The sequence below is a fragment of the Pan troglodytes genome, chromosome 10 (genome assembly GCF_028858775.2).
Source record: "Pan troglodytes isolate AG18354 chromosome 10, NHGRI_mPanTro3-v2.0_pri, whole genome shotgun sequence".
NCBI lineage: Eukaryota > Metazoa > Chordata > Mammalia > Primates > Hominidae > Pan > Pan troglodytes.
In genome coordinates, this window is record NC_072408.2 from 86,225,581 (window position 1) to 86,248,103 (window position 22,523).

At 37.9% G+C, this 22,523-nt stretch overlaps 1 protein-coding gene across 7 annotated transcripts in view; it reads left to right on the forward strand.

The window, feature by feature from the left end:
- The window catches only part of SYT1 (synaptotagmin 1), a 588,739-nt gene extending 566,714 nt beyond the window's left edge, over nucleotides 1-22,025 (forward strand). For all 7 annotated transcript variants that reach the window (XM_016923901.3, XM_016923903.3, XM_016923902.3 and 4 more), the window contains 2 exons: nucleotides 14,047-14,180; nucleotides 18,942-22,025. In XM_016923901.3, the coding sequence (XP_016779390.1) occupies nucleotides 14,047-14,180; nucleotides 18,942-19,148 (341 nt within the window). In that variant the 3' untranslated portion in view covers nucleotides 19,149-22,025. The remainder of the gene's footprint in view (nucleotides 1-14,046; nucleotides 14,181-18,941) is intronic.
- Nucleotides 22,026-22,523: the final 498 nt, after the last annotated feature.

The following is a 22,523-nucleotide window of genomic DNA, read 5'->3' on the forward strand; positions in this document are numbered from 1 at the left end:
GTGACCTCTTTCCCTCTCTACCTAAGCATACCGCTATCCAAATATCACTGAATGTATGTCTTATGAAACTGTATATCTCTATGTAGAGGTGGAAGGAGAAAAAAACATGAAAGATGTTTAGAATTAACAAAACGTTAGTTCTGTAGCTGTAAAACTTGTTTGTACTCCCTGACTATAAAGCCTCAAATTCAAATTGAGCATTTCCAGCTGAGTGAAAGGTGCCTGCCTGCTCTGAGTTCCTGTCACAGTTATTGCTGTACATAAGTCATTTGGCAAGAAAACACACACGGTCTTAGGCTATCTTTCCTACTACAAAAAATATGGACTAATTTAAATATAACTTTTTTAGGAATTGATGTCTTCTCTTCCCAACTGAACTATAAGTTCTTTGAAGAACAAATTGGAGTCTACTGTTTTCTGTATGCCTTCATTCTCTTGCAGCCCCTAAGAGTTGCTTAGGAAAGCTGGGCATGGTGGCTCATGCCTGTAATCCCAGGACTTTGGGAGGCTGAGGCAGGAGGATCACTTGAGTTCAAGAGTTCAAGACCAGCCTAGGCAACATAGCAAGCTCTCATCTGTACTAAAAATCAAAAGAATTAGCCAGGTGTTGTGGTGTGCACCTGTAGTCCCAGCTACTTGGGAGGCTGAGGTGGGAGGATCACTTGAGCCCGGAGGTTGAGGCAGCAGTGAGCCATGATTGTGCCACTGCACTCCAGCCTGGGCAACAGCAAGACTCTTGTCTCAAGACTAAACAAAACAACAACAACAAAAGAGACGCTCAGTAGATATTTATACTTAACTGGTTCATTCAGGTATCTAGCAAATATTGACTGGATCCCCACCATGTGCCAGGCTCTGTGCCAAGCATGGGGATACAGAGTTGAACAAGACACTGGCTGAAAGATAAATACCTGGCACATAACAGACACTCAGTGAGTGAGTGAATAAATAAATGAATGAATTCTGTACCACAAAGTTAAGAGAAAATATCAAGAAAACTGGAATCACCATTTAAGTTATCTTACATCTGAAGTTATCAAGGTGAAAGATGTCAGCCTGGCAGAATGCCCACAATTCTAGAAAATCTGGGGAAAACAAGACAGTCCTAGCATTTGTTCCTCTGGATCATCTCCATGACTATTTAGTATGTGGTGCTAGAATCTTGCAAAGAATTAAAACTTTTCATAGAAACCAAATTTTCTATGTAAGGAATTTAACTAATACCCCCACTCTCACTTCTCAGGGACAGAGCAGTGTATGTCAAGAAATTTCTTTTGTCAAGGAAATCAGTGTATACAACATATTATTGTATTTTTTACTGAGATCTGAAATATGAATGTGTGGTGATTGACTTTAATCACAAATTTGCTTCATAAAAGTCTGTGGAATCAGCACAGAATTATATTACTCCATGTCATTTTCCTATATATGGTATAATATTAAAGCCATAGTTTAGTTTATTTTATTATTTATTTATTTATTTATTTATTTATTTATTTATTTATTGAGATGGAGTTTCGCTCTTGTTGCCCAGGCTGGAGTTGGAGTGCAATGGCGCAATCTTGGCTCACTGCAACCTCTGCCTCCTGGGTTCAAGCGATTATTCTGCCTCAGCCTCCCAAGTAGCTGGGATTACAGGCATGTGCCACCACACCTAGCTAATTTTGTATTTTTAGTACAGACGGGGTTTCACCATGTTGGTCAGGCTGGTCTCGAACTCCTGACCTCAGGTGATCCCCCTGCCTCGGCATCCCAAAGTGCTGGGATTACAGGCATGAGCCACCATGCCTGGCCCTTGAGCCACCGTGCCTGGCCCCATAGTTTTTTTATTTTCTCCTTCTAATATTGTAAGAAAACTAGATTACCAAGGTAGAAGTTGATCTCTCCCTCAAAGCTATTTATCTCCTTGATGTGCAGTATGCAAACTGATTTTAAACAGAATTTTGCAGCTTTATGAAAGAGAATCACATTTGGTCATCAATGAATTAAAATGAAATATCTCTCTGGAAGGATAAGGAAAATCAACATTCAAATATAAAAATTTAATAAGCTGCCAACTAACATGTTCAAAGTTTCTCTTTTTAAAAAAGGGCCTACATTATTAATACTATAAAATTTCAAACCAGATATTATAGATCTTAAAAAAATTATCACTTTTTCTTTTTTTTTTAATTATTATACTTTAAGTTCTAGGGTACATGTGCACAACCTGCAGGTTTGTTACATATGTATACATGTGCCATGTTGGTTTGCTGCACCCATTAACTCGTCATTTACATTAGGTATTTTTCCTAATGCTATCCCTCCCCCTGCCCCCCAACCCCACAAGAGGCCCCGGTGTGTGATGGTCCCCTTCCTGTGTCCGTGTGTTCTCGTTCAATTCCCACCTATGAGTGAGAACATGCGGTTTTTGGTTTTCTGTCCTTGAACATTATCACTTTTTCTAATGGGAGAAAACAACTGCATTGTTCATCCTCTTCCAAGTCCATAGGCTCAACAAAGTCACTTAAGGATAGGAAGGGGGTAGCACAGGGAAAGAAACCCCCTTAAAAAAATAAGTCTCTTTTCTTTTTTTTCCAGAGGGAGTCTTGTTCTGTCACCCAGGCTGGAGTGCAGTGGCACAATCTCAGCTCACTGCAACCTCCACCTCCCAGGTTCAAGCAATTCTCCTGGGCCAGCCTCCTGAGTAGCTGGGATTACAGGCGTGTACAACCACACCCGGCTAATTTTTGTATTCTTAGTAGAGACAGAGTTTCACCATGTTGGCCAGGCTGGTTTCGAACTCTTGACCTCATGATCCGCCCATCTCGGCCTCCCAAAGTGCTGGGATTACAGGCGTGAGCCACCGCGCCCAGCCCTATTTTCTTTTTTAAGCAGAGAAAGAAGCACTGAGACGTTTTCAGCTAAGAAAACTTAGAAGCATTACCCAACCCCCTAGGAAATATACTCAAAACCTTGAAAAGTACTAGAAATAGTTCAAAATGAGGAAATGAGAGTGATTTTTTTCACTTTTTAGAAGCATTTCCAGGTCTCCCTCAGTTATCCTAAGATTATCTCAGTCCATACACTGCCTAATTCTTAGATGGCAGAATGTTTAAAAAACATGCAGATATCTTAAAGCAAGTGCATTCAAGGAATAGAGAGTTAATGAAAGTAAAATTGATTCTGGCCAAACCAATTGTAGAACTGAGTGAGCCTGAGTAAGCCACTGAAGACCAGGAACCCGTGTAGTCATATGACGTATAAGATACCCTCTATTCTCACATTGTTTTCATTTTGTACTCATGTTAAATTGTCTGGGGACTGTCTCTATGTGGATAAGAAGTAGCATTAATTTGTCATATTACATGTACATTTATTAAAAATCCTAGCAGCAATGTTACCAAGTAACAATGTTACTGATATTATTTCATCAATTAGAAATGCTGAATTATTTTTAAAGAAAAGTCTCGCTAGTGACCTTTCATCTGACGTAAATAAGAGGCTAAACCTACATCTCAAAAAAAAAATCAAGTCAAATTTACCACTTGTAATTTTGTTTGCATTACTGAATCATTTGACTTGTTTTTGTCTCTGTGTTTGTTAGTCAGCTCATACAAACAGTTTATCCTCAGTCATTCCACCAAGCTCTTTGCAGTCATCTAGAAAGAATCAGGCATTATTACTACTATTCTTGTTTACCCTTCCTGAAAGATTTTCCAAAGAAAAGGAGAAACAGGCTTGAATTATACATGAAGAATTTCACCATAAAATCTGAACAAAAAACATCCAGATTATACAAACGTAATGTACTTGCCCCTCTACTAAGGGTGGTGCTCCAACCCTCACTCTGATATGTCAACTGCCCATAACCATGCCCCACCTGAGAGCTCTTTCTTTGCCATATCCTTGTTTTCCAGCTTTTGTATATGCATCCCTACATTTTTAGTCAAGAAGCTGGCAGTCACATGCTGTCCATTTGCCAATGTTGGAAATGGCTGTTGGAATTCAATGGTTTCCCCCACCACTAAGAAAAATGCTTTTCATTTAATTCATAATAACAACAGTTTGCATTTATGTTTTTTATCTGTTTCAAAGCACTCTGCCACCATTAATGAACTAAATCAGCCTTTGCTATTTTATGATCTGTCTCATTAAAATGGAGTTGATTTTCTCTGTGGTAGTCACTTGCGTAATGTTGTTTTCTTCTAGCAAACCCTGCACTTAACTAATGTAAATTCATTTTTAAATTGTGTGTTTACATAGAAAATTTTCCCCAAATATATTTTTAATGCTGCATCCTTTCAACAGCATTACGGGGAGTATTTTATTCTATATAGACAGTTTAAACTATAAAGACACTTAAATGCTTTAATGTAGCCTTCTCTAAGTACTTGTGAATTATTTATAAAGACCCCCTCAAGTAAATGTGTTGAAACTGCCAGTGGTAGAAATAGAAATTGTTTGCTCTGTGAGCCCTATTAGTACTTAATTATTTGTATAGTATTAAATGATTGGCTTACTGATGAACTAAGGCTTACTCAATAAGTGAACAAGAAAACTTGCAGTTGGCAAAGAAACTCTGAATGTTAAATTTATTATGGTTTAACTCTGTCTCTGTTACTACTGGACCACTTATACAAGTGCCTGATGGCTCATTCCTAGGGATTTGATCTAATGTGGGAGAAAGATGTCTCTCTGCAAATAAGTGCAGGCACACACAAGTTTAGGCAGAGATGGTGTTCTAGTGACTCTAGGTTGAGAAACTATGAATATTGGTTGGTTGCCGCCCACCTTCCATCCTGCCTTCTTTTGGGTAGAGACTTCTGGCTTCTGCTTGAGGAACCACCCTATCCTACTCTAGCCTTGTGCTTAGAATAAAATTGAGCTTACCCCCAATTCCAAAGGTGGGTCTACCTGGCCTTCCTAATGATTTAAAGATAGACACATAACTCAACCTAGCTCATCACATTCTTTTAGACACAGGGATTAATATAGAATAAGCATTTCATCTATGTTAGTCCAATCAGAATACACTTAGGACTTGCCCTGGGAATTCTGGATGTAGACTGTCTTTTCCCTTGGGTGGTATAGTGTGATGATATAAGACTTGTAGCTGGTGCAGTCATTTGCATCCATAAGAGGAAAGCCTAGAATGGCTGGAAAGCAATGGCTGGGACCTTGCTGATACTGTTGGATTTATATTAGATAGGGAACAGACCAAACTGCTGTAACAAAGAGATTCTAAAATACAGGGACTGAAAAAGATAAAATTTCCTTTTTAGATTCTTTTTTTGTCTTTTGTTTTCCTTTTAGTGGAGAATGGGGTCTTGCTACATTGCCCAGGCAGGTCTGGAACTTCTGGGCTTAAGCTATCCTCCCACCTCTGCCTCCCTAAGAGCTGGGACTAGAGGAGTGAGCCACTGCACCCTGCTAAACTTTTTATTTTCCTTACGTCTCTGTCTATCTACCTCATAACTATATGGCTGGCCAAGACTGATAGGCAGTTTGGGGTCATGGGGTCAGTTAGGGACCCAGAATCTTCCTATCTTGTTGTTCTGCTGTCCTGCTAGGGTATTGTCTTCATGTTGCAAAGCCAGTGATGCTTCACCACCCTCCCATCACAGCCTTGTTTCAGTTACAAGAAAAAAGAAAGGAATAGTGGAGGGCAAGAAGCTTATTCTAATGCAGGGCTTATCAATCTAAGCTCTATTGACATTTTGGGCCTGGTAATTATTTTCTGTTTGGGGTTGTCTTGTATATTGTATGTTTAGCAGAATCCCTGGCCTCTAGTGCCTAATGCCCATAGCATCCCTCCCTCTCTCCTAGTAATGGCAATCAAAAATGTCTCAGACATTGCCAGCTGTCTGGGAGGGAAAACAGCCCCCCGCTGAGAACCCCTGCTTTAAGGATATCTATGGAAGTTATACATATCACTTCTCTGTAAGAGTCAGAAGATAACATGTGGACACACTGAGTCATAAGACAGTCTGGGAGAAATATTTCTAGCTGGGTGAACTTTTGCCCAGGTACAATTTCAGGGGCTCTATTGCTAAAAAATTAGGGAAAATGAATTTTAGGGGACAATTCAAAATCTCTTCCACACAGCTGTACTTTTGAAGCTTTCTATCATATTAGCCACTAAGTTACCTTTACAATTTAAACAATTTGGAATAGGTTTTTCGGTCACTTGAAGTTCAGAGCCCTAATTGATACCAGTATTATTATCTTTATCCAACACTGTAAGTTGAAAATAGTGAACATTATCCAAAGAAAAAAGGATAAAAGGAATAATACCTGAAGATACTCAGAAGCTGGGTACTGGCTGAGAAGGGATTGAACAAAACAGCAGAAATGAGGCTATTTCTTATCAAGAGAAGTATGGTGGAAATGGAAAGGCCATGGTCGCAGAAGCCCACGGTCACTGTAGTAGTTAAGAAAAAAGGCAGTATAATTATGCTAAATTACCAAAATGAAAACTGCAGGCATCTTGCATTATTTGGCTTTGAACTGCTACTTTCTAGTTCTCATTGTAAATACAAAAAGCGTTTAGTGGCTCCCTTATATCTCACACAAAAGGATCACTGCTTACAGCCAGCTGTTTGGCAATTATATTTCTATGAAGTTAGCATAATTTGAGATTAGAACTGCCTAAGAAGAGGGGGGTGGTGATAACATTCTAGTGTATTGAAGTAGGGTATGGAATAGTGATGGTGGAAGCTCTGATTTTAGAAGTGAATGGCCTTTCCAAAGTTCATCTCAAAGCCAACAGTTCTGAATTCAAAACATATTTTGCCATAGGAATCTTATTTTTTTAAGTTATTAGATTAGCACAGGAGCCCTCCAATACCAGAAAAGAAAGAGACATGTACTTTACGGTAGTACAGAAGAAAATGCTGCAGGGCAAAGGAAGATTTGTCTGAAGGTTCAGACTGAGGAAATCATTAGTAAAATCTTCAGGGAGGTGGTGACTTTTAAACTAAGCTTTAGATGAGAAAAGAAAGAAAGGGCCTTTCAGGGTGAAGGACAGCCAGTTCAAAGACACAGTATTTAAAATTCTCCATGAGGAATAGTAAGTGCCTACCGTGAGTACAGCATAGGGTTTGTGGAGATATGACAATAAGTTAGGACGGGGCTGTGAATGTATGGTGTAGTTTGGATTTTTTTAGTCCACAACCCACTAAAGAGTTTTAATGAGGAGGATAGTATGATCAAATATAGCTTTAATAATTACATGAAGAATGCTTTGAAATTGAGGACATTACTGCAAGAGAATTGGATTTCTGATCTTGAGACATGGCAGTGGGTTAGAAAGAGAGAAATCACCAGAGAAACAATGTGAAGGTAAATTGGCATGGGAGGTAGAGAAGAAAGAATCAAATATGGCTCCAAATTTTTAGGTCTATAAGGTTGGAATCATGGCACAAGTGTAGGCTTAAAAGGAAAGGAATGAGCTCAGTAGGTATCTGTCTGCAGGATAAGAGAAGAGTTAAGGTGGTCATGGCCTTATCGTATAGCATATGGGCTACATTTACATTTCTGTAAAGCTTGCCCACTGGGGTCCCTATAATTGGAGAAAAATCACTTACTGAATTTTGTACCTAGTTCCAGTCTTCCTCCAAGTTTACTTTATATTATTTGTTTGGGATATAGCTCCACATGTTGAAACTGTGCCTCTAACACCAGTGTTGGTGAAGACATTGCATTCCAGTGCCAGATTCTGTGGTCAGAAATTTTGTTTAACAGAGGTAGCAATAATATTGGAAGCATAGGTTGCATTGTAGAGTGTCTGAGAAAAGGGGTGCAGAGAAAAATCCTATCAAACATGTGTTAAAATAATGTCAAATGTGATATACTCATAAAAACATGCCCTTGAACATCTTGGGGCAGAGGAAGGGATGGGAGAGAATAAAGGAGGATCATCTCATGCTCAAAGAGAGAAAAAGAAGATAGCAAAGGAGAGTTTCGCAGGAAGGGTACTGTGGAAACGCCAGCAAAGGTGGGATCAGGAATTATCTGGAAAAGAGAGAATTTCTGGGGTGTCTTTTGATCCACATCCTACTTCCTTATTTCTATTCCATCCAGGCAGTTGAAGTCATCAAACCAACCAAGCCTTTGTATAGCATGGTAGGTGATGGAGAAGGACAGTAATTGGAACAGTAAGGAAACAGAGGCATATCTCATATGCCATATATGCCTGTATATCATATATCATCTCCTCTTACTCCCTGGCCAAAAAAAAAGATGGCAGATTCATTGTATCCAGGATATACTGATGGAGGCAAGTAGGATGGAATGCCATGCCTGAAGGACTAGGTGGAGGTAATAGTTCATGCCACCTAGAGCTAGATATTGGAGCATCAGGGCTAGATCAACGTGCTAGGTACTGGTTGCTGGAAGGAACCCTGCAGAAATGAAACTCCTACCAATTAATATGAGAGATCTATGTTTCACTCAAAGTTTATGCCAGAATAGGACTAAATGAACAAAAAAGAATGGCACCAGGCCGCAGGCGTCTGCCCCATGAATTGTATTCAGAAGGGGCTGCCCATTTGGCAGAGTTGTAGAATTGCTAGTTCATCTTTAGAGTTGCTCATAGACTGGAACTGATCAAGTAATTACAAAACCAGTCAAACAAGGTCTATATCCTCTTCCTTGAAAATAGCTAGTAAGACCAAAGTAGTCATCTGGTCACCATGCTAGGATCCTCTGCTTCCCTCTCACATGGCATAGTCAGTGTTCTAGGTCTCCACTGTCTTGGAGCTGAGGAACAATTTGATTTGATTTGGTAAGTCATATCCCCGTAGCTTTAACACAGTGACTTCCTATTCCTCATTCTGAATAGGAAAGAGTTTGGGGTGCAGGGTAGTTTTACAGCTAAGTGGAAACCAGAAAGAAGAAAACAGACTATAGAATTTTCTCAGAGTAGAAAGGAGTCACGAGAAAAAGTAAGGGAAGAGGTATGGATATTACCTCACTCCAACAACCAACACATACTACCACATCTCTAACAAAAATAAACCTCAAGCCTGAGGGATTCCTTTTCTCTAATTCCTCATTTCAGCAGAATAAGGAAAGTAGATACTTCAGGCATAATATGCCTAAGTGTATCAACATTAGCTGGCCTCAGAATCTGGAAAGAAGCTCAGTAAATCAGTTTTGATTTACACTATCCTACAGCCTCAGTAATAAGATTCCACCTGGAACTCTGAGTATAACTTTTCAACTGTGTGTAATTTGATCTATTGATGTCAGGAACAGGAGCAAACTGTACAGGATGTTGAATCAGTTTCCCATCTCACGCTGCGAGACCACCTCATATAGGTGGTAATGAAAGAAATGTTCCCTTTGTCTTTTATCTCATACATGATGACATTCTTTAAAATGAACCAGTTGTTTAGAGCGGGTATGCTTCTTTCCAGAAATAAATTGGGACTGGGATAGCTTGGCTTACTTGTGCAGCAAATGGGAAGACTTTTTCCCATTTGCTAATGGTGGTTACCAATTCAGCAAAGTGAGTTGAAGGAGAGTCTGATTCACAGATGCTGACTTAGATGTTAGCCCTTTCATAAAACCATAGTAATAATTAACAATGAAATGTGCCAGCCACACTTTGAATCACTTTCCATGTGGTAATTCAATTTAATTTTAACAACTTTATGAGCTAGGCATTATCATTTTCACTACTTTACAGTTGAGGGAGTTATGCCACAAAGAGGTGAAATAACTTCTCCAAGACCACACAGCTAGAAAAAAGCAGAGCCAAGATCCAAGTTAGGTTGGCTCTAGAGTCTGTACTTGTAAACACTGTACTAAATTGTCTCTCTGACATATCACAAAGAGCAGCAGGTTTGGAGTCAGGATAGACTGGCTTGAATTCTTTAAAAAAAAAATAAATCAGCCTTTCTGGCTGGGCACAGTGGCTCACTTCTGTAATCCCAGCATTTTAAGAGGCCAAGACAGGTGGATCACCTGAGGTCAGGAGCTCAAGACCAGCCTGGCCAACATGGTGAAACCCCGTCTCTACTAAAAATACAAAAATTAGCTGGGCATGTGCCTGTAATCCCAGCTACTTGGGAGGCTGAGGAGGGAGAATCGCTTGAACCTGGGAGGCAGAGGTTGCAGTGAGCCACGACTGTGCCACTGCACTCCAGCCTGGGTGAAAGAGCGAGTCTCCATCTCAAAAAAAAGAGAGAGAGAGACTCAACTACTTTTTTAAGATAAGTTAAACAAAAGAAGTGAAGTGTCCCATGTCTTGCATCTATTTCATTGGCAAGAAGAATTATCTAAATGACATTGAAGATGGGGTGTCAGTATTTAGATGATGAAGGTTTCCATGAGTTCTTGTTTTGGGGAACAGAATGAATCCATACATGAGTTCCTGTTTTGGGGAACAGAATGAATCCATACAGTTACGGAGATATAGAGTGCCTAGAGACAGTAGCCCAATTTTTTGGTTGCAGGTTTCCTATGCTATTTACATGTTTCAAAAAACCTAGTGAATGTTTAGATGCTATGCATGTTGTCCAGCAGCTGTACTCAGGAAAAGCAAGAGCAACATTTGTGAGTTTCATTACATCTTATTTTATTATTTCCATAAAATTGTGTTTTGTTATGCAATCACAAGGACTTCTAAGCCACCAAGAGACTGACAAGGATTTTGCTTTGCAGAGCAACCCCTAAAACAGAACAAATTCAATTATCCAGAGGCCTATTTTGTAGGAGAGGTAATCTTTGCTTTAGAATTTTTAAAATTGTGTTCTTAAAGCAAAAATGTGACTCATAGGCAGGTGTATTTCCATTTAGAGAACTCAACCAGTAGCTGAGGATGTAGGAGCAAGGTCTAGATCTCAGAAAAAGTTACAAACAAGCTAAGCAAGAGATTAGGGATATCGCTAAAGGGACCCAAGTTCAGGACAAGACTTCAATACAGTGAAAGAACTAGAAGACACTTAGTTCCTTGGCAATCAAGACTGGAGAAAATGGAGATGCAATCTAAGACTTCAGATTGTTGGGCTAAGAAGATGCTCAAATGTGCCCATCCCAGGTACATAACATATAGTCTAGACTTATCGAGGCACAAAAGCTGATAAAGAACCCTAAGTTTCTTCCAGCTTTTGTTTTGACTAAGTTGGGAATTTTGCCTGCAACGTAAGTGCTTTGGTACCTGTATCAGGGTCAATCTGCGAAGGCAAAGACCGAGACTTCCCGTTTATAGCAGTTCCAAACCTGCTCCGCTTTCAGCCCTGTTTTTTTTTGTTGTTGTTGTTGCTGCTGCTGCTGCTGTTGTTGTTGTTGTTGTTGTTGTTGTTGTTGTTGTTGTTGTTGTGAGATTCTGGCTCTGTTGCCCAGGCTGGAGTGCAGTGGTGTGATCCTGGCTCACTGCAACCTCCATCTCCCTGGTTCAAGCAATTCTCCTGCCTCACCTTTGGAGTAGCTGGGATCACAGGTGTGCACCACCACGCCTGGCTAATTTTTGTATTTTTGGTAGAGATGGGGTTTCACCATGTTAGTCAGGCTGGTCTCAAACTCCTAACCTCAGGTGATCTACCTGCCTCGGCCTCCCAAAGCGCTGGGATTATAGGTATGAGCCACTGCACCCAGCCCCCAACCCTCTGTTCTCTTTTTTATGTATCATGAAATAGTAGAATACATCTGAATCATCAGAACTGACAGCCTCTGCTTACAAAAGCAACAGATCAGCAGGTCCTAAGTTAACGCTTTGACCTCACCATCTACCTCTCTTCCCCCTGCCTTCATTGTTTCTCAAACATGCAGAAGGAGGTGCAACTTAGGGCCTTTGCAGGTACTGCTCCTTCTGGCTGGTACAAGCATCACCATACAGCCAAATGACTGGTTCTTTCTTGTCTTTCAGTTCTTGGCTAAAATGTTGCCTTCTCAATGAGGACTTTCCTGATCAACCTTTTTTAAATTACCCTATTCTCCCCAAGGCATTAATAACATCATGTCAGAGCTCTTAGCAAAATCTGAAACTATCCTGTTGGGTTTTAATTTGCTTACTGAAATGGCAGATGTGCAAGGTTTTTTCTTATCACTTATTGTGTTAAATGAATCAAGATACTCAGAGTGCTTCTCTTGAGAAAACCTATGCCTCAGTTAGGTTGACAAAGTTTCAACGCATGAACACAGGAGGCATATATAGTATATACATGTATTTCATCAGTCCCAAAGAACAACTGGAGACATGACTAGCTTTATAAAATTGCAAGGCGTTGGATGGGGGAGCTAGGGAACTTTATAAAACAAACAAGGTCTCTGAACCAAAAATCAACATTGGCTGTGAACAGTAACATGGATTATCAGTGACATTTTTTGCTTCCATTTACAACTGTTTACAGTGGCTTTTTTTTTAACTGACCAACTCTTTAGTTTGTGGAGTTGGTTTTACATCTCTAGGCCTGGTTTTTAAAGATATTCTTAATTTTGATGAAAATCTTCATTATGATCTCCTGGACTGGATGTAACATTTAAAAAAATCTCCTAACAACATATATCCTAGTAATGCAGGCTCTGGGGTAGTGGGAAAAATTCAGGACTGGGAGTCACAAGACCCAGACTGAGGCCCTAAATAAGTTCCACTTATTCAACAAAAATTGAATATGTGCCAGGCACTGTTTTAGCAAATTCAAATAGTGAATATGACAGACAAAGTGTCTGTCCCTTAGGAATTATGTTCTACTGGGGATAGGGAGAGGGTGATAAAAATACCCTTTTTTCATCTGCAGTTTTCTCTTCTAAAAATAGGTGGGCATTAGACTAGATCATCTGGAAAGTTTCTCCCAGCTCTACATGTTCCGAGAGAGAGGAAAGAAAATTTGAAAGGCTTCGCAGTAGTTATTTTAGGGAAGTAAAATCCTAGATTTAAATTTTTTTTTCTTTTTGGTCATCACTGTGTTCTGATATTTTTTCTATAATGAACATGCATTACATATGAAATGGAAAAATGTTTAAGAAAAACAGTAGAGATTTTCCTTTCAACCGTGAGCATTGGTTTCTAGTGACCTGAAGGTACAACATTCATCCATTAGTAATGGGAGCTGTAAATGGGAATTGTCTTGCCTCTCCAGTGACTTATTAATCTTTGCCTAATGGGGCTTTAGGGAAACTGCTCAGGGGATCTTTATGCTCCTTTTCCCATTACTTCAGTGTGTACCGGTCTCTTCTCTTTTCCTCGAACACTTGAAGTTCTTCTCCACCTTGGAATATTTAGGCTCAGTTGGCCTCATCTCACCCTTCAACCTTCACATCTCAGCTTAAATGTTAATTCCATAGATGCCTAAACAGAGCAATCTAAAACCTAAATTCCCTTCCTACTTTACTACTCACCATATCATCCTTGGTATTTCCTATATTATCTCTATTCTGCTTTTTTCTTACAGAGCACTCTTGTCAACTTGTAGTTTCATGTCTTTTGTTTCTGTATAAACTTAGTCTATTTTCCCCCACAGTCTGAAGTTTCATTGTGAAGACAGGGATAGTCTGTTGTGTTGAGGCTATATTCCTAGGGCCTAACAGTGCCTATCACATCATAGGTACTCAACTAATATTGATTGAGTAAATGAATAAATGAATGAATGAAATGGCTCCTTTGTCCTCTCTCTGTTAAGTGTTTTATTCCCATACAGTGTTGTGCTGCAGGCAAGCCCTTTGCCAGCTCACAAGAGTGAACGGTTAATTTTTCAGGGATTTTGCAAGCCAATTGTTAAGCTTAGTGGCTTGACATTGGCCTTGGTTGGGGTATATATATACCATAGACATAGGGAAATGCTGCACGTTAAGACTTTTTATTCCCACAAAGAGCTGGTTTACCAGCATACCGCTACTCTCATCTTCTAAATCAAACTATAAATATTGAGCTATCATGCAAAATCATGCCCATAGGTTATTTAAAATATTTCAATAAAAAAGTATTGAATTTAAAAAATATTAAATACATGCTATATAATTATTTACCTGTGGGAAATACTTAGTTCTTTTATAAGCTAACTTATAATCTAAAATATGTGTCTCTGATCTCCTAAAGTTTGTTTCCTGTTTTTCATTCAGATCCTTATGTGAAGATTCATCTGATGCAGAATGGTAAGAGGCTGAAGAAGAAAAAGACAACAATTAAAAAGAACACACTTAACCCCTACTACAATGAGTCATTCAGCTTTGAAGTACCTTTTGAACAAATCCAGGTAATGTCAAACATAATTTTGTCTTCCCACTCAATTTCATTCCTTCAGACCACATAAATTATACACACAGACCTTGTAAGTTATCAGTGTACATGCCTTCATTAGAACTGCCATTCTTTCTCCCCATGCACATTTGATGCTTGAGCTACATCAGGAAGGATAGGATAAAATATACAGCACAGGATGTGCTGACTCATCAGCCCAAAACAGCTGGCACTGTGTTGAGCAGAAATAAAGTAGGAAAAAGAAAATCAACAGAACAACTCTGCTAACTCAAAAAGTGCATCTATAAAAGTTAAAAAGCCCAGAGAAAACTATGAGCTTTCACTATTTACTCCCAGGCCATAAATAAGTCTCCCCATCAGATCTTTAGAGCAAAAAATAGTGATAAGAGAAATATTTTTGGTTGATGCTAAATATGCAGCATATTGAGTCTTTATTAAAAGATGATTAACAATAGAAAAATTAGGCTAAGTTGTATTTTCAATTATTTAAATCCAGCTTCCCGTGTCTGAGTTGGAATGGATGGCTATTTTATTAAAAATGGAGCCTTAATATGCCAGACAATAATTATGAAGGGAAATATTCTATTAAATATCCTTGTAGTTAATATGTTCATATTAAGTTGCTATATGTAGCCACAATGATAACATGCAATCTTATCATTTAGGGGTTTTTGAAAATATTTACATTTTCTCACCCCATCTCCATAGTTAGCCTATAAGAATCTAAAGTTCATATCAATAATTTTGGGCCATTTCTTGCAAATCTTTAATGGGCATCAGAGAGTCAAACTGCATAAAGCAACACTATTTTTACATTTTATTAAATAATTGGCGCAGGTGTATATTTTCAGTGATACACGAGTTTGCCCATAACTTGAAGGAGAAACAAAGAGCAGACATCAAACCTACAGCAAAGAACCTTCTAAAGGTCCAGAATAACAAATATTCTTTATTTATTTTATTTTATTTATTTTAATTGCCAAATAGTAGTTGTACATATTCATGGGGCACATAGTAATGTTTTCATATATATAATGTATTGTAATCAAATCAGAGTAGTTAGCATATTTATCATCTCCAACATTTATCATTTGTTTGTCTTGGGAACAGTCAATATCCTATTTGTAGCTATTTGAAATTATATCATATGTCACTGTTAACTATAGCCATCCTGTAGTGGTACAGAACACTAGAATTCATTCCTCCTATGTAGCTGTGATTTTGTATCCTTAAACAAATCTCTCCCTACCTTCCCCTTCCCAGTCTTTAGTATCCTTTGTTCTACCTTTTATTTCTATGATATCAACTTTTCTTTAGCTTCCACATGAGTAAGAACATACAGTGTTTACTTTCTGTTCCTGGCTTATTTCACTTAACATAATGTCTGCCAGTTCCATCCATTGCCACAAATGACAGGATTCATTCTTTTTTATGGCCGAATAGTATTCCATTGTGTATATGTACCACATTTTATTTATCCATTCATCTGTTGTTGGACACCTAGGTTAATTCCATATGTTGGCTGTTGTGTATAGTGCCATACCACTCTTAATATGCCCAATTGTGTCTTCATTTACCTTTAATCTATTCTTAGAAGACAGTATCTTATGAATTAATGACAGCTTTATTCCAAGAAGAAAGCTAATATAATAGCTACACTTATTTTATATATATAAAATATATATTATATATATAATAAGTATAGCTATATAATATATACATATATAAAATAAGTATAGCTATTATATTAGCTTTCTTCATGGAAACATTAATCCAAAGACATATATATATATATATATATATACACACACACATACACATATAGATAGATAGATAGATAGATAGATAGATAGATAGATAGATAATTATATGCCTAGGTCCAAGTTGACCACTTTATGTATGTAATCTCATTTCATACTTAGAAGAACTTTATGAGAAAAGTACTATTGTTATTATCCTAATTTTATATGTGAAAAAACTGAGGCTTAGAATTTCTTTACATGTAAAATAGGAATGATAACAGAGTCCTTGTCAAAGTGAGATTATGCATATAAAAGCACTTGGAACAGCACCCAATACATAGGAACACACAGTAAATGGTCCTGTCATCATCATCATTATTATTCACATGCTAATGTCCTCTTTTTTTCAAGTTAACATTTTATTAGAAAATAGATCTAACAATAAGATTAAATCAGTATATAAATCAGTGCTGTCTAATAGAACTTTGTGATGATTGAAATATTCTATCATCCATGCTGTCCAATAATATGATAGCCACAGCTGGCCAATGAGCACCTCAGTCACTAATTTGCCCAAGGAACGTTATTTAACTTCCATGTATTTAAATTTAAATTGATATAGCTAGATGTGGCTGGTAGCTACTGTGTAGTATAGGGCAGTCTTAAATGACCAAAAATAACCAATAACTCTACCATCTTCGTATTGGTTGATAGTTTTAAATACAACCTTTATCATATAAATTTTCACATGGTGTCAAATTATACATACTTATTTACTTTCAACATCTGTTACATAAGTAAATGCAGAGGACACTGGTTCCCTGTTCCCAATAACTTTTTCACTGGCCTGAACCAGCGGGCCCCCTGCTTTGGACCCACTCACAAACCCTCAAGACATCAATTTTTTCCAACGATTTATTTGGCAATGTTTATTCAGTGAACTTTTTTGAGTTCTAAGACCTTATTCCTATGGAAACTAACACCTCCTGGCATTTAACTTTTTTAATTCCACAAAATAATATAAAGCAAGGCATTGAGATGAAAAGTCCCATAGAGCTACAATTCTATGCCTTTAAAATAAATATCCTTTTCAACTACAAACTGCAGAAAATGCAGGTATATTGAAAGTGAAGCACATTAAAAATAAGACATATGCTAGGTTTCTGGGGCAGCATTTCAGAGGCAATAACGTTTTGTCAGGACAGACAGAAACTAAGCCCAATATAGAATACATTAGACATGGAAATAATGAGCATTCCTTTGACTGTATCCCTCTTTCTCTGCTCCTTGATTCACTTTGTTCTTTTTTTTTTTTTTCCTTTTTTTATAGGAGGCAACTTTTCTAGTCTTCACCTTTTTCTAGAAAAAAATAATTGAGTATTTCACATGCTAAAATAGGGGCTTAAGTTTCCCTTATCCTGAGGTTATAAGACAATCTGCCTGTTCTTCTGTCTTTCTCTATCCCTGTGAAATGTATTATGAAAGAAGCAAAATATGCTAATTTCCAAATGCATGTGAGAATGTAAGCCCTCCTCCCCCAAATGTAGAAATAAACTACATATGCAGCTGGAAACATTAATCCAAAGGCTTCACAAGGATATTTTGTCTTGAATGCTACTAATCAATGCATTCCTAAGTGGAATAATCAAACTCTAAAAACTTCTGTTACCTTTGTGTGTCATGTCCCCCACCCCATTCATTACAATATGATTGCTTCCTGATAAATTTGCTTAGAACAAGCTCTAAGAATCAGTATAGCCCTCTTCTTTGTTCCAGAAACTATCCAGTGGATAGTTAATTCCTTTCACAGTGGAATCACTCCAAGGGAAGATTGTCCGTTTTATTGACAATGTGTTGCATTTCACATTCTAAATTCCACTTTCAGAAGTGATTGTTTTCTCTGCTCTGAAGCTGTATATCAATGACATTTCTCATTTCATTAACATAATAAATCAGCCTCCAGCATATAAAGTCCACTAAAGGGCCCTAACTCAGCTGGTTCTTAATCTGGCCCTAGCTTTTATAATTACATTTTCTGCTACTTTCAACTCTGGCAATAAATGTTACATATTCCATTTATTTTAAACTCTTACCTTTACACTCAGCTGCTAGATTGAAACCATCACATATTCTGCTAAGTAAATTCATTACTTAGGAAGTAGAACTGAAATTTGCTTTTAAAAAGTATATATTTTATACCATAATGGTATAGGTTTGCTTTCATCAGTTCAATAATTCAGAAAAGGAAGTTATCAAATAAACTTTCAAAATCTGATGGAATCATTGAATAAATCCTGTGTAGCCTAAACTGATATTTCCATTTGATATCAATGCCAGATACATAGTAGTTACTCAGTAAATGTTTACTAAGAGAACGTATGGATGAGAAAAAAATATCTTTATTACTACTTTTTAACCATACTTTTCACTATACTATCATGTTTTATGCTCATAATCATATGATTCGTTGAAATTCTATATTAATTCTATATTAATTTTTTTGTAACATGCTGTCCCCCCACCCTTGAAATCAGATTATTGCACATGGTTGCCTTGGGAATTGTAATCAAATAGAGTGGGCTGAACACCAATGCCAGAACTTTCACTGATAAGACAACTGAAGCAAATGAATTTAGAGGTTAGCACAAGTTGACACAGACTCCATGGCATGGAGGTTCACAGCATAGGCTCTGAAAACCAAACAACTCATTCCTTAAACAACCTCAGACAGGTTATATAACTTCTCAGAGCTTCAAGCATCCTTATCTGTATAATGGCAATATTAATAGGATCTATTATGAGAAGTAACTGAGTTCATTCATGTAAAAGACTTAGCGCAAAGTATATAATAAAAATTAACGTTTGAGTATTAAGATTCAAGCCATTTTCATCCTCATCCTAGTGCTTGGAGATTGATTCTTCTATTTCCAATTCTTTAGCGCTCAAGGACGCTTTATAGTCGGGCCTCATCTCTAGAGCTAGATGATTCATATTCATTTCATGGCTTCTTTCAGAAAGTGCAGGTGGTGGTAACTGTTTTGGACTATGACAAGATTGGCAAGAACGATGCCATCGGCAAAGTCTTTGTGGGCTACAACAGCACCGGCGCGGAGCTGCGACACTGGTCAGACATGCTGGCCAACCCCAGGCGACCTATTGCCCAGTGGCACACCCTGCAGGTAGAGGAGGAAGTTGATGCCATGCTGGCCGTCAAGAAGTAAAGGAAAGAAGAAGCCTTTCTGCATTTGCCCATATAGTGCTCTTTAGCCAGTATCTGTAAATACCTCAGTAATATGGGTCCTTTCATTTTTCCAGCCATGCATTCCTAACACAATTCAGTGGTACTTCGAATCCTGTTTTAATTTGCACAAATTTAAATGTAGAGAGCCCCTAAGTCCTTCATCATACCACTGCCCTCCAAATCTACTCTTCTTTTAAGCAATATGATGTGTAGATAGAGCATGAATGAAATTATTTATTGTATCACACTGTTGTATATACCAGTATGCTAAAGATTTATTTCTAGTTTGTGTATTTGTATGTTGTAAGCGTTTCCTAATCTGTGTATATCTAGATGTTTTTAATAAGATGTTCTATTTTAAACTATGTAAATTGACTGAGATATAGGAGAGCTGATAATATATTATACGGTAAATATAGTATCGTCTGCATTCCAGCAAAAATATCAACTCGTAAGGCACTAGTACAGTTAAACTGACATCTTAAAGGACAACTTAAACCTGAGCTTTCTATTGAATCATTTGAGTACCAAGATAAACTTAAACCACATACTTGGTGGGTGAATCCAATTTTGTAGAATTCCTACACAGGCAAAATAGCATGATCTGAGCAGCAGCATCCAGGCTGACCTCAAGGAAGTGTAGCCACAAACCAGAATAGCACCTGTCTGTACATATTTACAAAGCTAAAATAATGGCTTCACTCTTACATTTGAGGAAGCAACTGAACAGGAGTCAATGATTTCATATTACTGCATATAGAATAACAACAAGGTGTTCCGTGTGTGTGTGTGTGTGTGGTGTGCACACATTTGTTTGGGGATGGGGGAGAAGAAGCTAAGGGGAGAAGTCAACATTTATGAAATATTGCCTGACTATTTAAAAAGAAAAAAGTAGCTCTCCGTTATCACCTTCATACAAAATGTGCATCCTGTGAATTCTGTTCCAGATTTCACACCCACAATAATTCCAAAAGGTTTGCACATTAGAGTTTGTAACAAAATATTTTATTATATAAAACCAGGTTAGAAGGAATGCAGGATATTTTTAACACAACAATCTGTGCTTATTACCCAAAATTACTTTGTGGTAAACAGACAGTATTGTAATCCCATCAAAAGATGAAAGAAAAACAAAAACAAAAACCAACAACAATTAGCCATAGTTCTGAATGCACTTCAATTAAGCCAAAACAGACAGCTAGTGATCTTTTTATATGCTCTTTTTACTTCAGTAAGTTTTAATTTGTCCTTTAAAAAAAGGTGAAACAAACCAAGAACAAGTTCTAGAAAACTGAAGCAACCTCTTATGTATACTAGATGCTTGATTTAGGAGGAGTTTTTAAACGTTTTCAATGTTATTATGTAGTAAATGGCACTATTATGAAGCTACTAGTCATTCCATAAGAGTCTTAAAGGACTGCTCTGTGTAACACTGTGACTGCCGTGTGTGCTTAGACCCGTAGTTTCCTCAGTGGATAGCACTCAATTTATTCCGTAGTGATATTGTAACAATACTGCCATTCCCTTCTACTGCACTGCCCAAGGTGTGTGTAGCACAAACAGTTCTCATTACAAAGGACCAATTCAGAACTGAAAAGCTATGCATAGGACAAGGAAGATACATAGAAAGGGGTGGAACACAGCATTTTGTCAAGCACTGTGCAATATTCCATATTTTTCCCCACTATGGTAGACAACCATTTCGTGGAAGGGCAGCCTATTATCCCACACTGCATCTAGCCTTTTATCCCATTCACTTCTGTGATCCATTTTAATTTCCAGGCCACAAGACAGTAGTGATGCTCTGAAATGAAAGTTTGTCTTCACAAATATCAAAACAAAATGGAGGAAAACTAAGCATTGGCCTCATGTTCAGTCTTCAGGATATCACACCATGTCTTTTCAAAAACTAAAGAGAATTCAAAAAGGGCTGATGGTAGGCTTTGAACATGGGGTTGGCTGTTTCCCAGTAAAACTGGAATTCCTGTCATTACTGTTTCCTTATCAAAGAAGGGGCAAGCGCTTTTGCCTTTTAGGCCAGACATAGCAAACGCTTTATAATTGGCATAGACATAAAGGATAAAAGGAAAATAACCGTCTGCCGATGGTCCATACTTCTTAAAAAACATAGGTAATAGAAAATATACACAAGTCAGAATGTGAAATTAAATAATGGTTTGAACAGAAAATTCAAACAAGACTCTTTCCAATTTAAAGGGCCAAACCCTACCAAAGAGAGGGAGTTGACTGGCTTTTAAAAAGTATTTAAATACCACAAATGACATTTAATTTCACTGTATTCAGCTTTAAGTTGTTCACAATGAAACCACACTTTCAAACAAGCAGGTTCAAGCTGCTGAATAGACATTATTTCTTGCATTAAAATACCACTAATGCATTCTCTTGCAACACTGCCAGACATGGGATTGTCACCATAGAATTAGTTGGTACTATGCCATCTTTCACTCTTTCACAAGTCAGTGATGGAACCTGCTTTATGACCAAGATTCATCCTCAAATAAGCCACATGTACCCTTCTGACAAAGCTGTGTAAAGTATTAGAATCTGATGCTCTAGAAAGATCCTAGTTGCCTTTGTGTATATTTACTGCCTGCTTGAGTGTTTCTATGTGTGGGTTTTCCCTGTATCTTGTAGAAATGTTGGGGTGTTTTCCTCTGCCATATGGCTCGTGGCCTGCGAGCCAACTATTTCAGCTGTATTTTACCTTCATTTTTGATGAGGTGATTTAAATTTTGTTTCACTTTGTGTGGTGAATTCCACAGTAGTTTTCTGATTGTTGTTAAAAATGACTTAACATATTACACAGATATTCAATAAAAATGTTTTATTTCCTGTTGATGTTGCTGCGTTCCCACTCTTTTCCTTGCCTGACTCTGGTGGTAAGCCAATGGCCTATTGACTTTGGGGGACTCCTGGAAGCAGCAGCAGCTAAACAAAACTGCACTGAATGCCAGCGTCTGAGTCACATCTGAGTACAGAATAGCTAGAGGGAAAACAACACCCGGGAGCATTTGGCCATGACCGCGTGGTGTTCCTGGGCAGTGTCATTCTCAACATGTGTTTCTCTATTCCTGTGTGTCATCAGTTCATCTGGCGTACTCTGAGGCTTTTCACTTTGCCCTGCATGTGTCCTTCAGGGTTTTCACTCCAGAACCCAAGTCACACAACTTCTCCAGAATGGGACGGAAAACAAAACTATTTAAACCCCAGTTTCAGAGGACAGTATGACACATTAAATTCTATGCCTACTATGATCGCTATGGGAAACAAGTAAATACTTTTCCTCCACTAAATTTATCAAGTGCCTACTGTACTGGACGCTGAAGCCCACAGT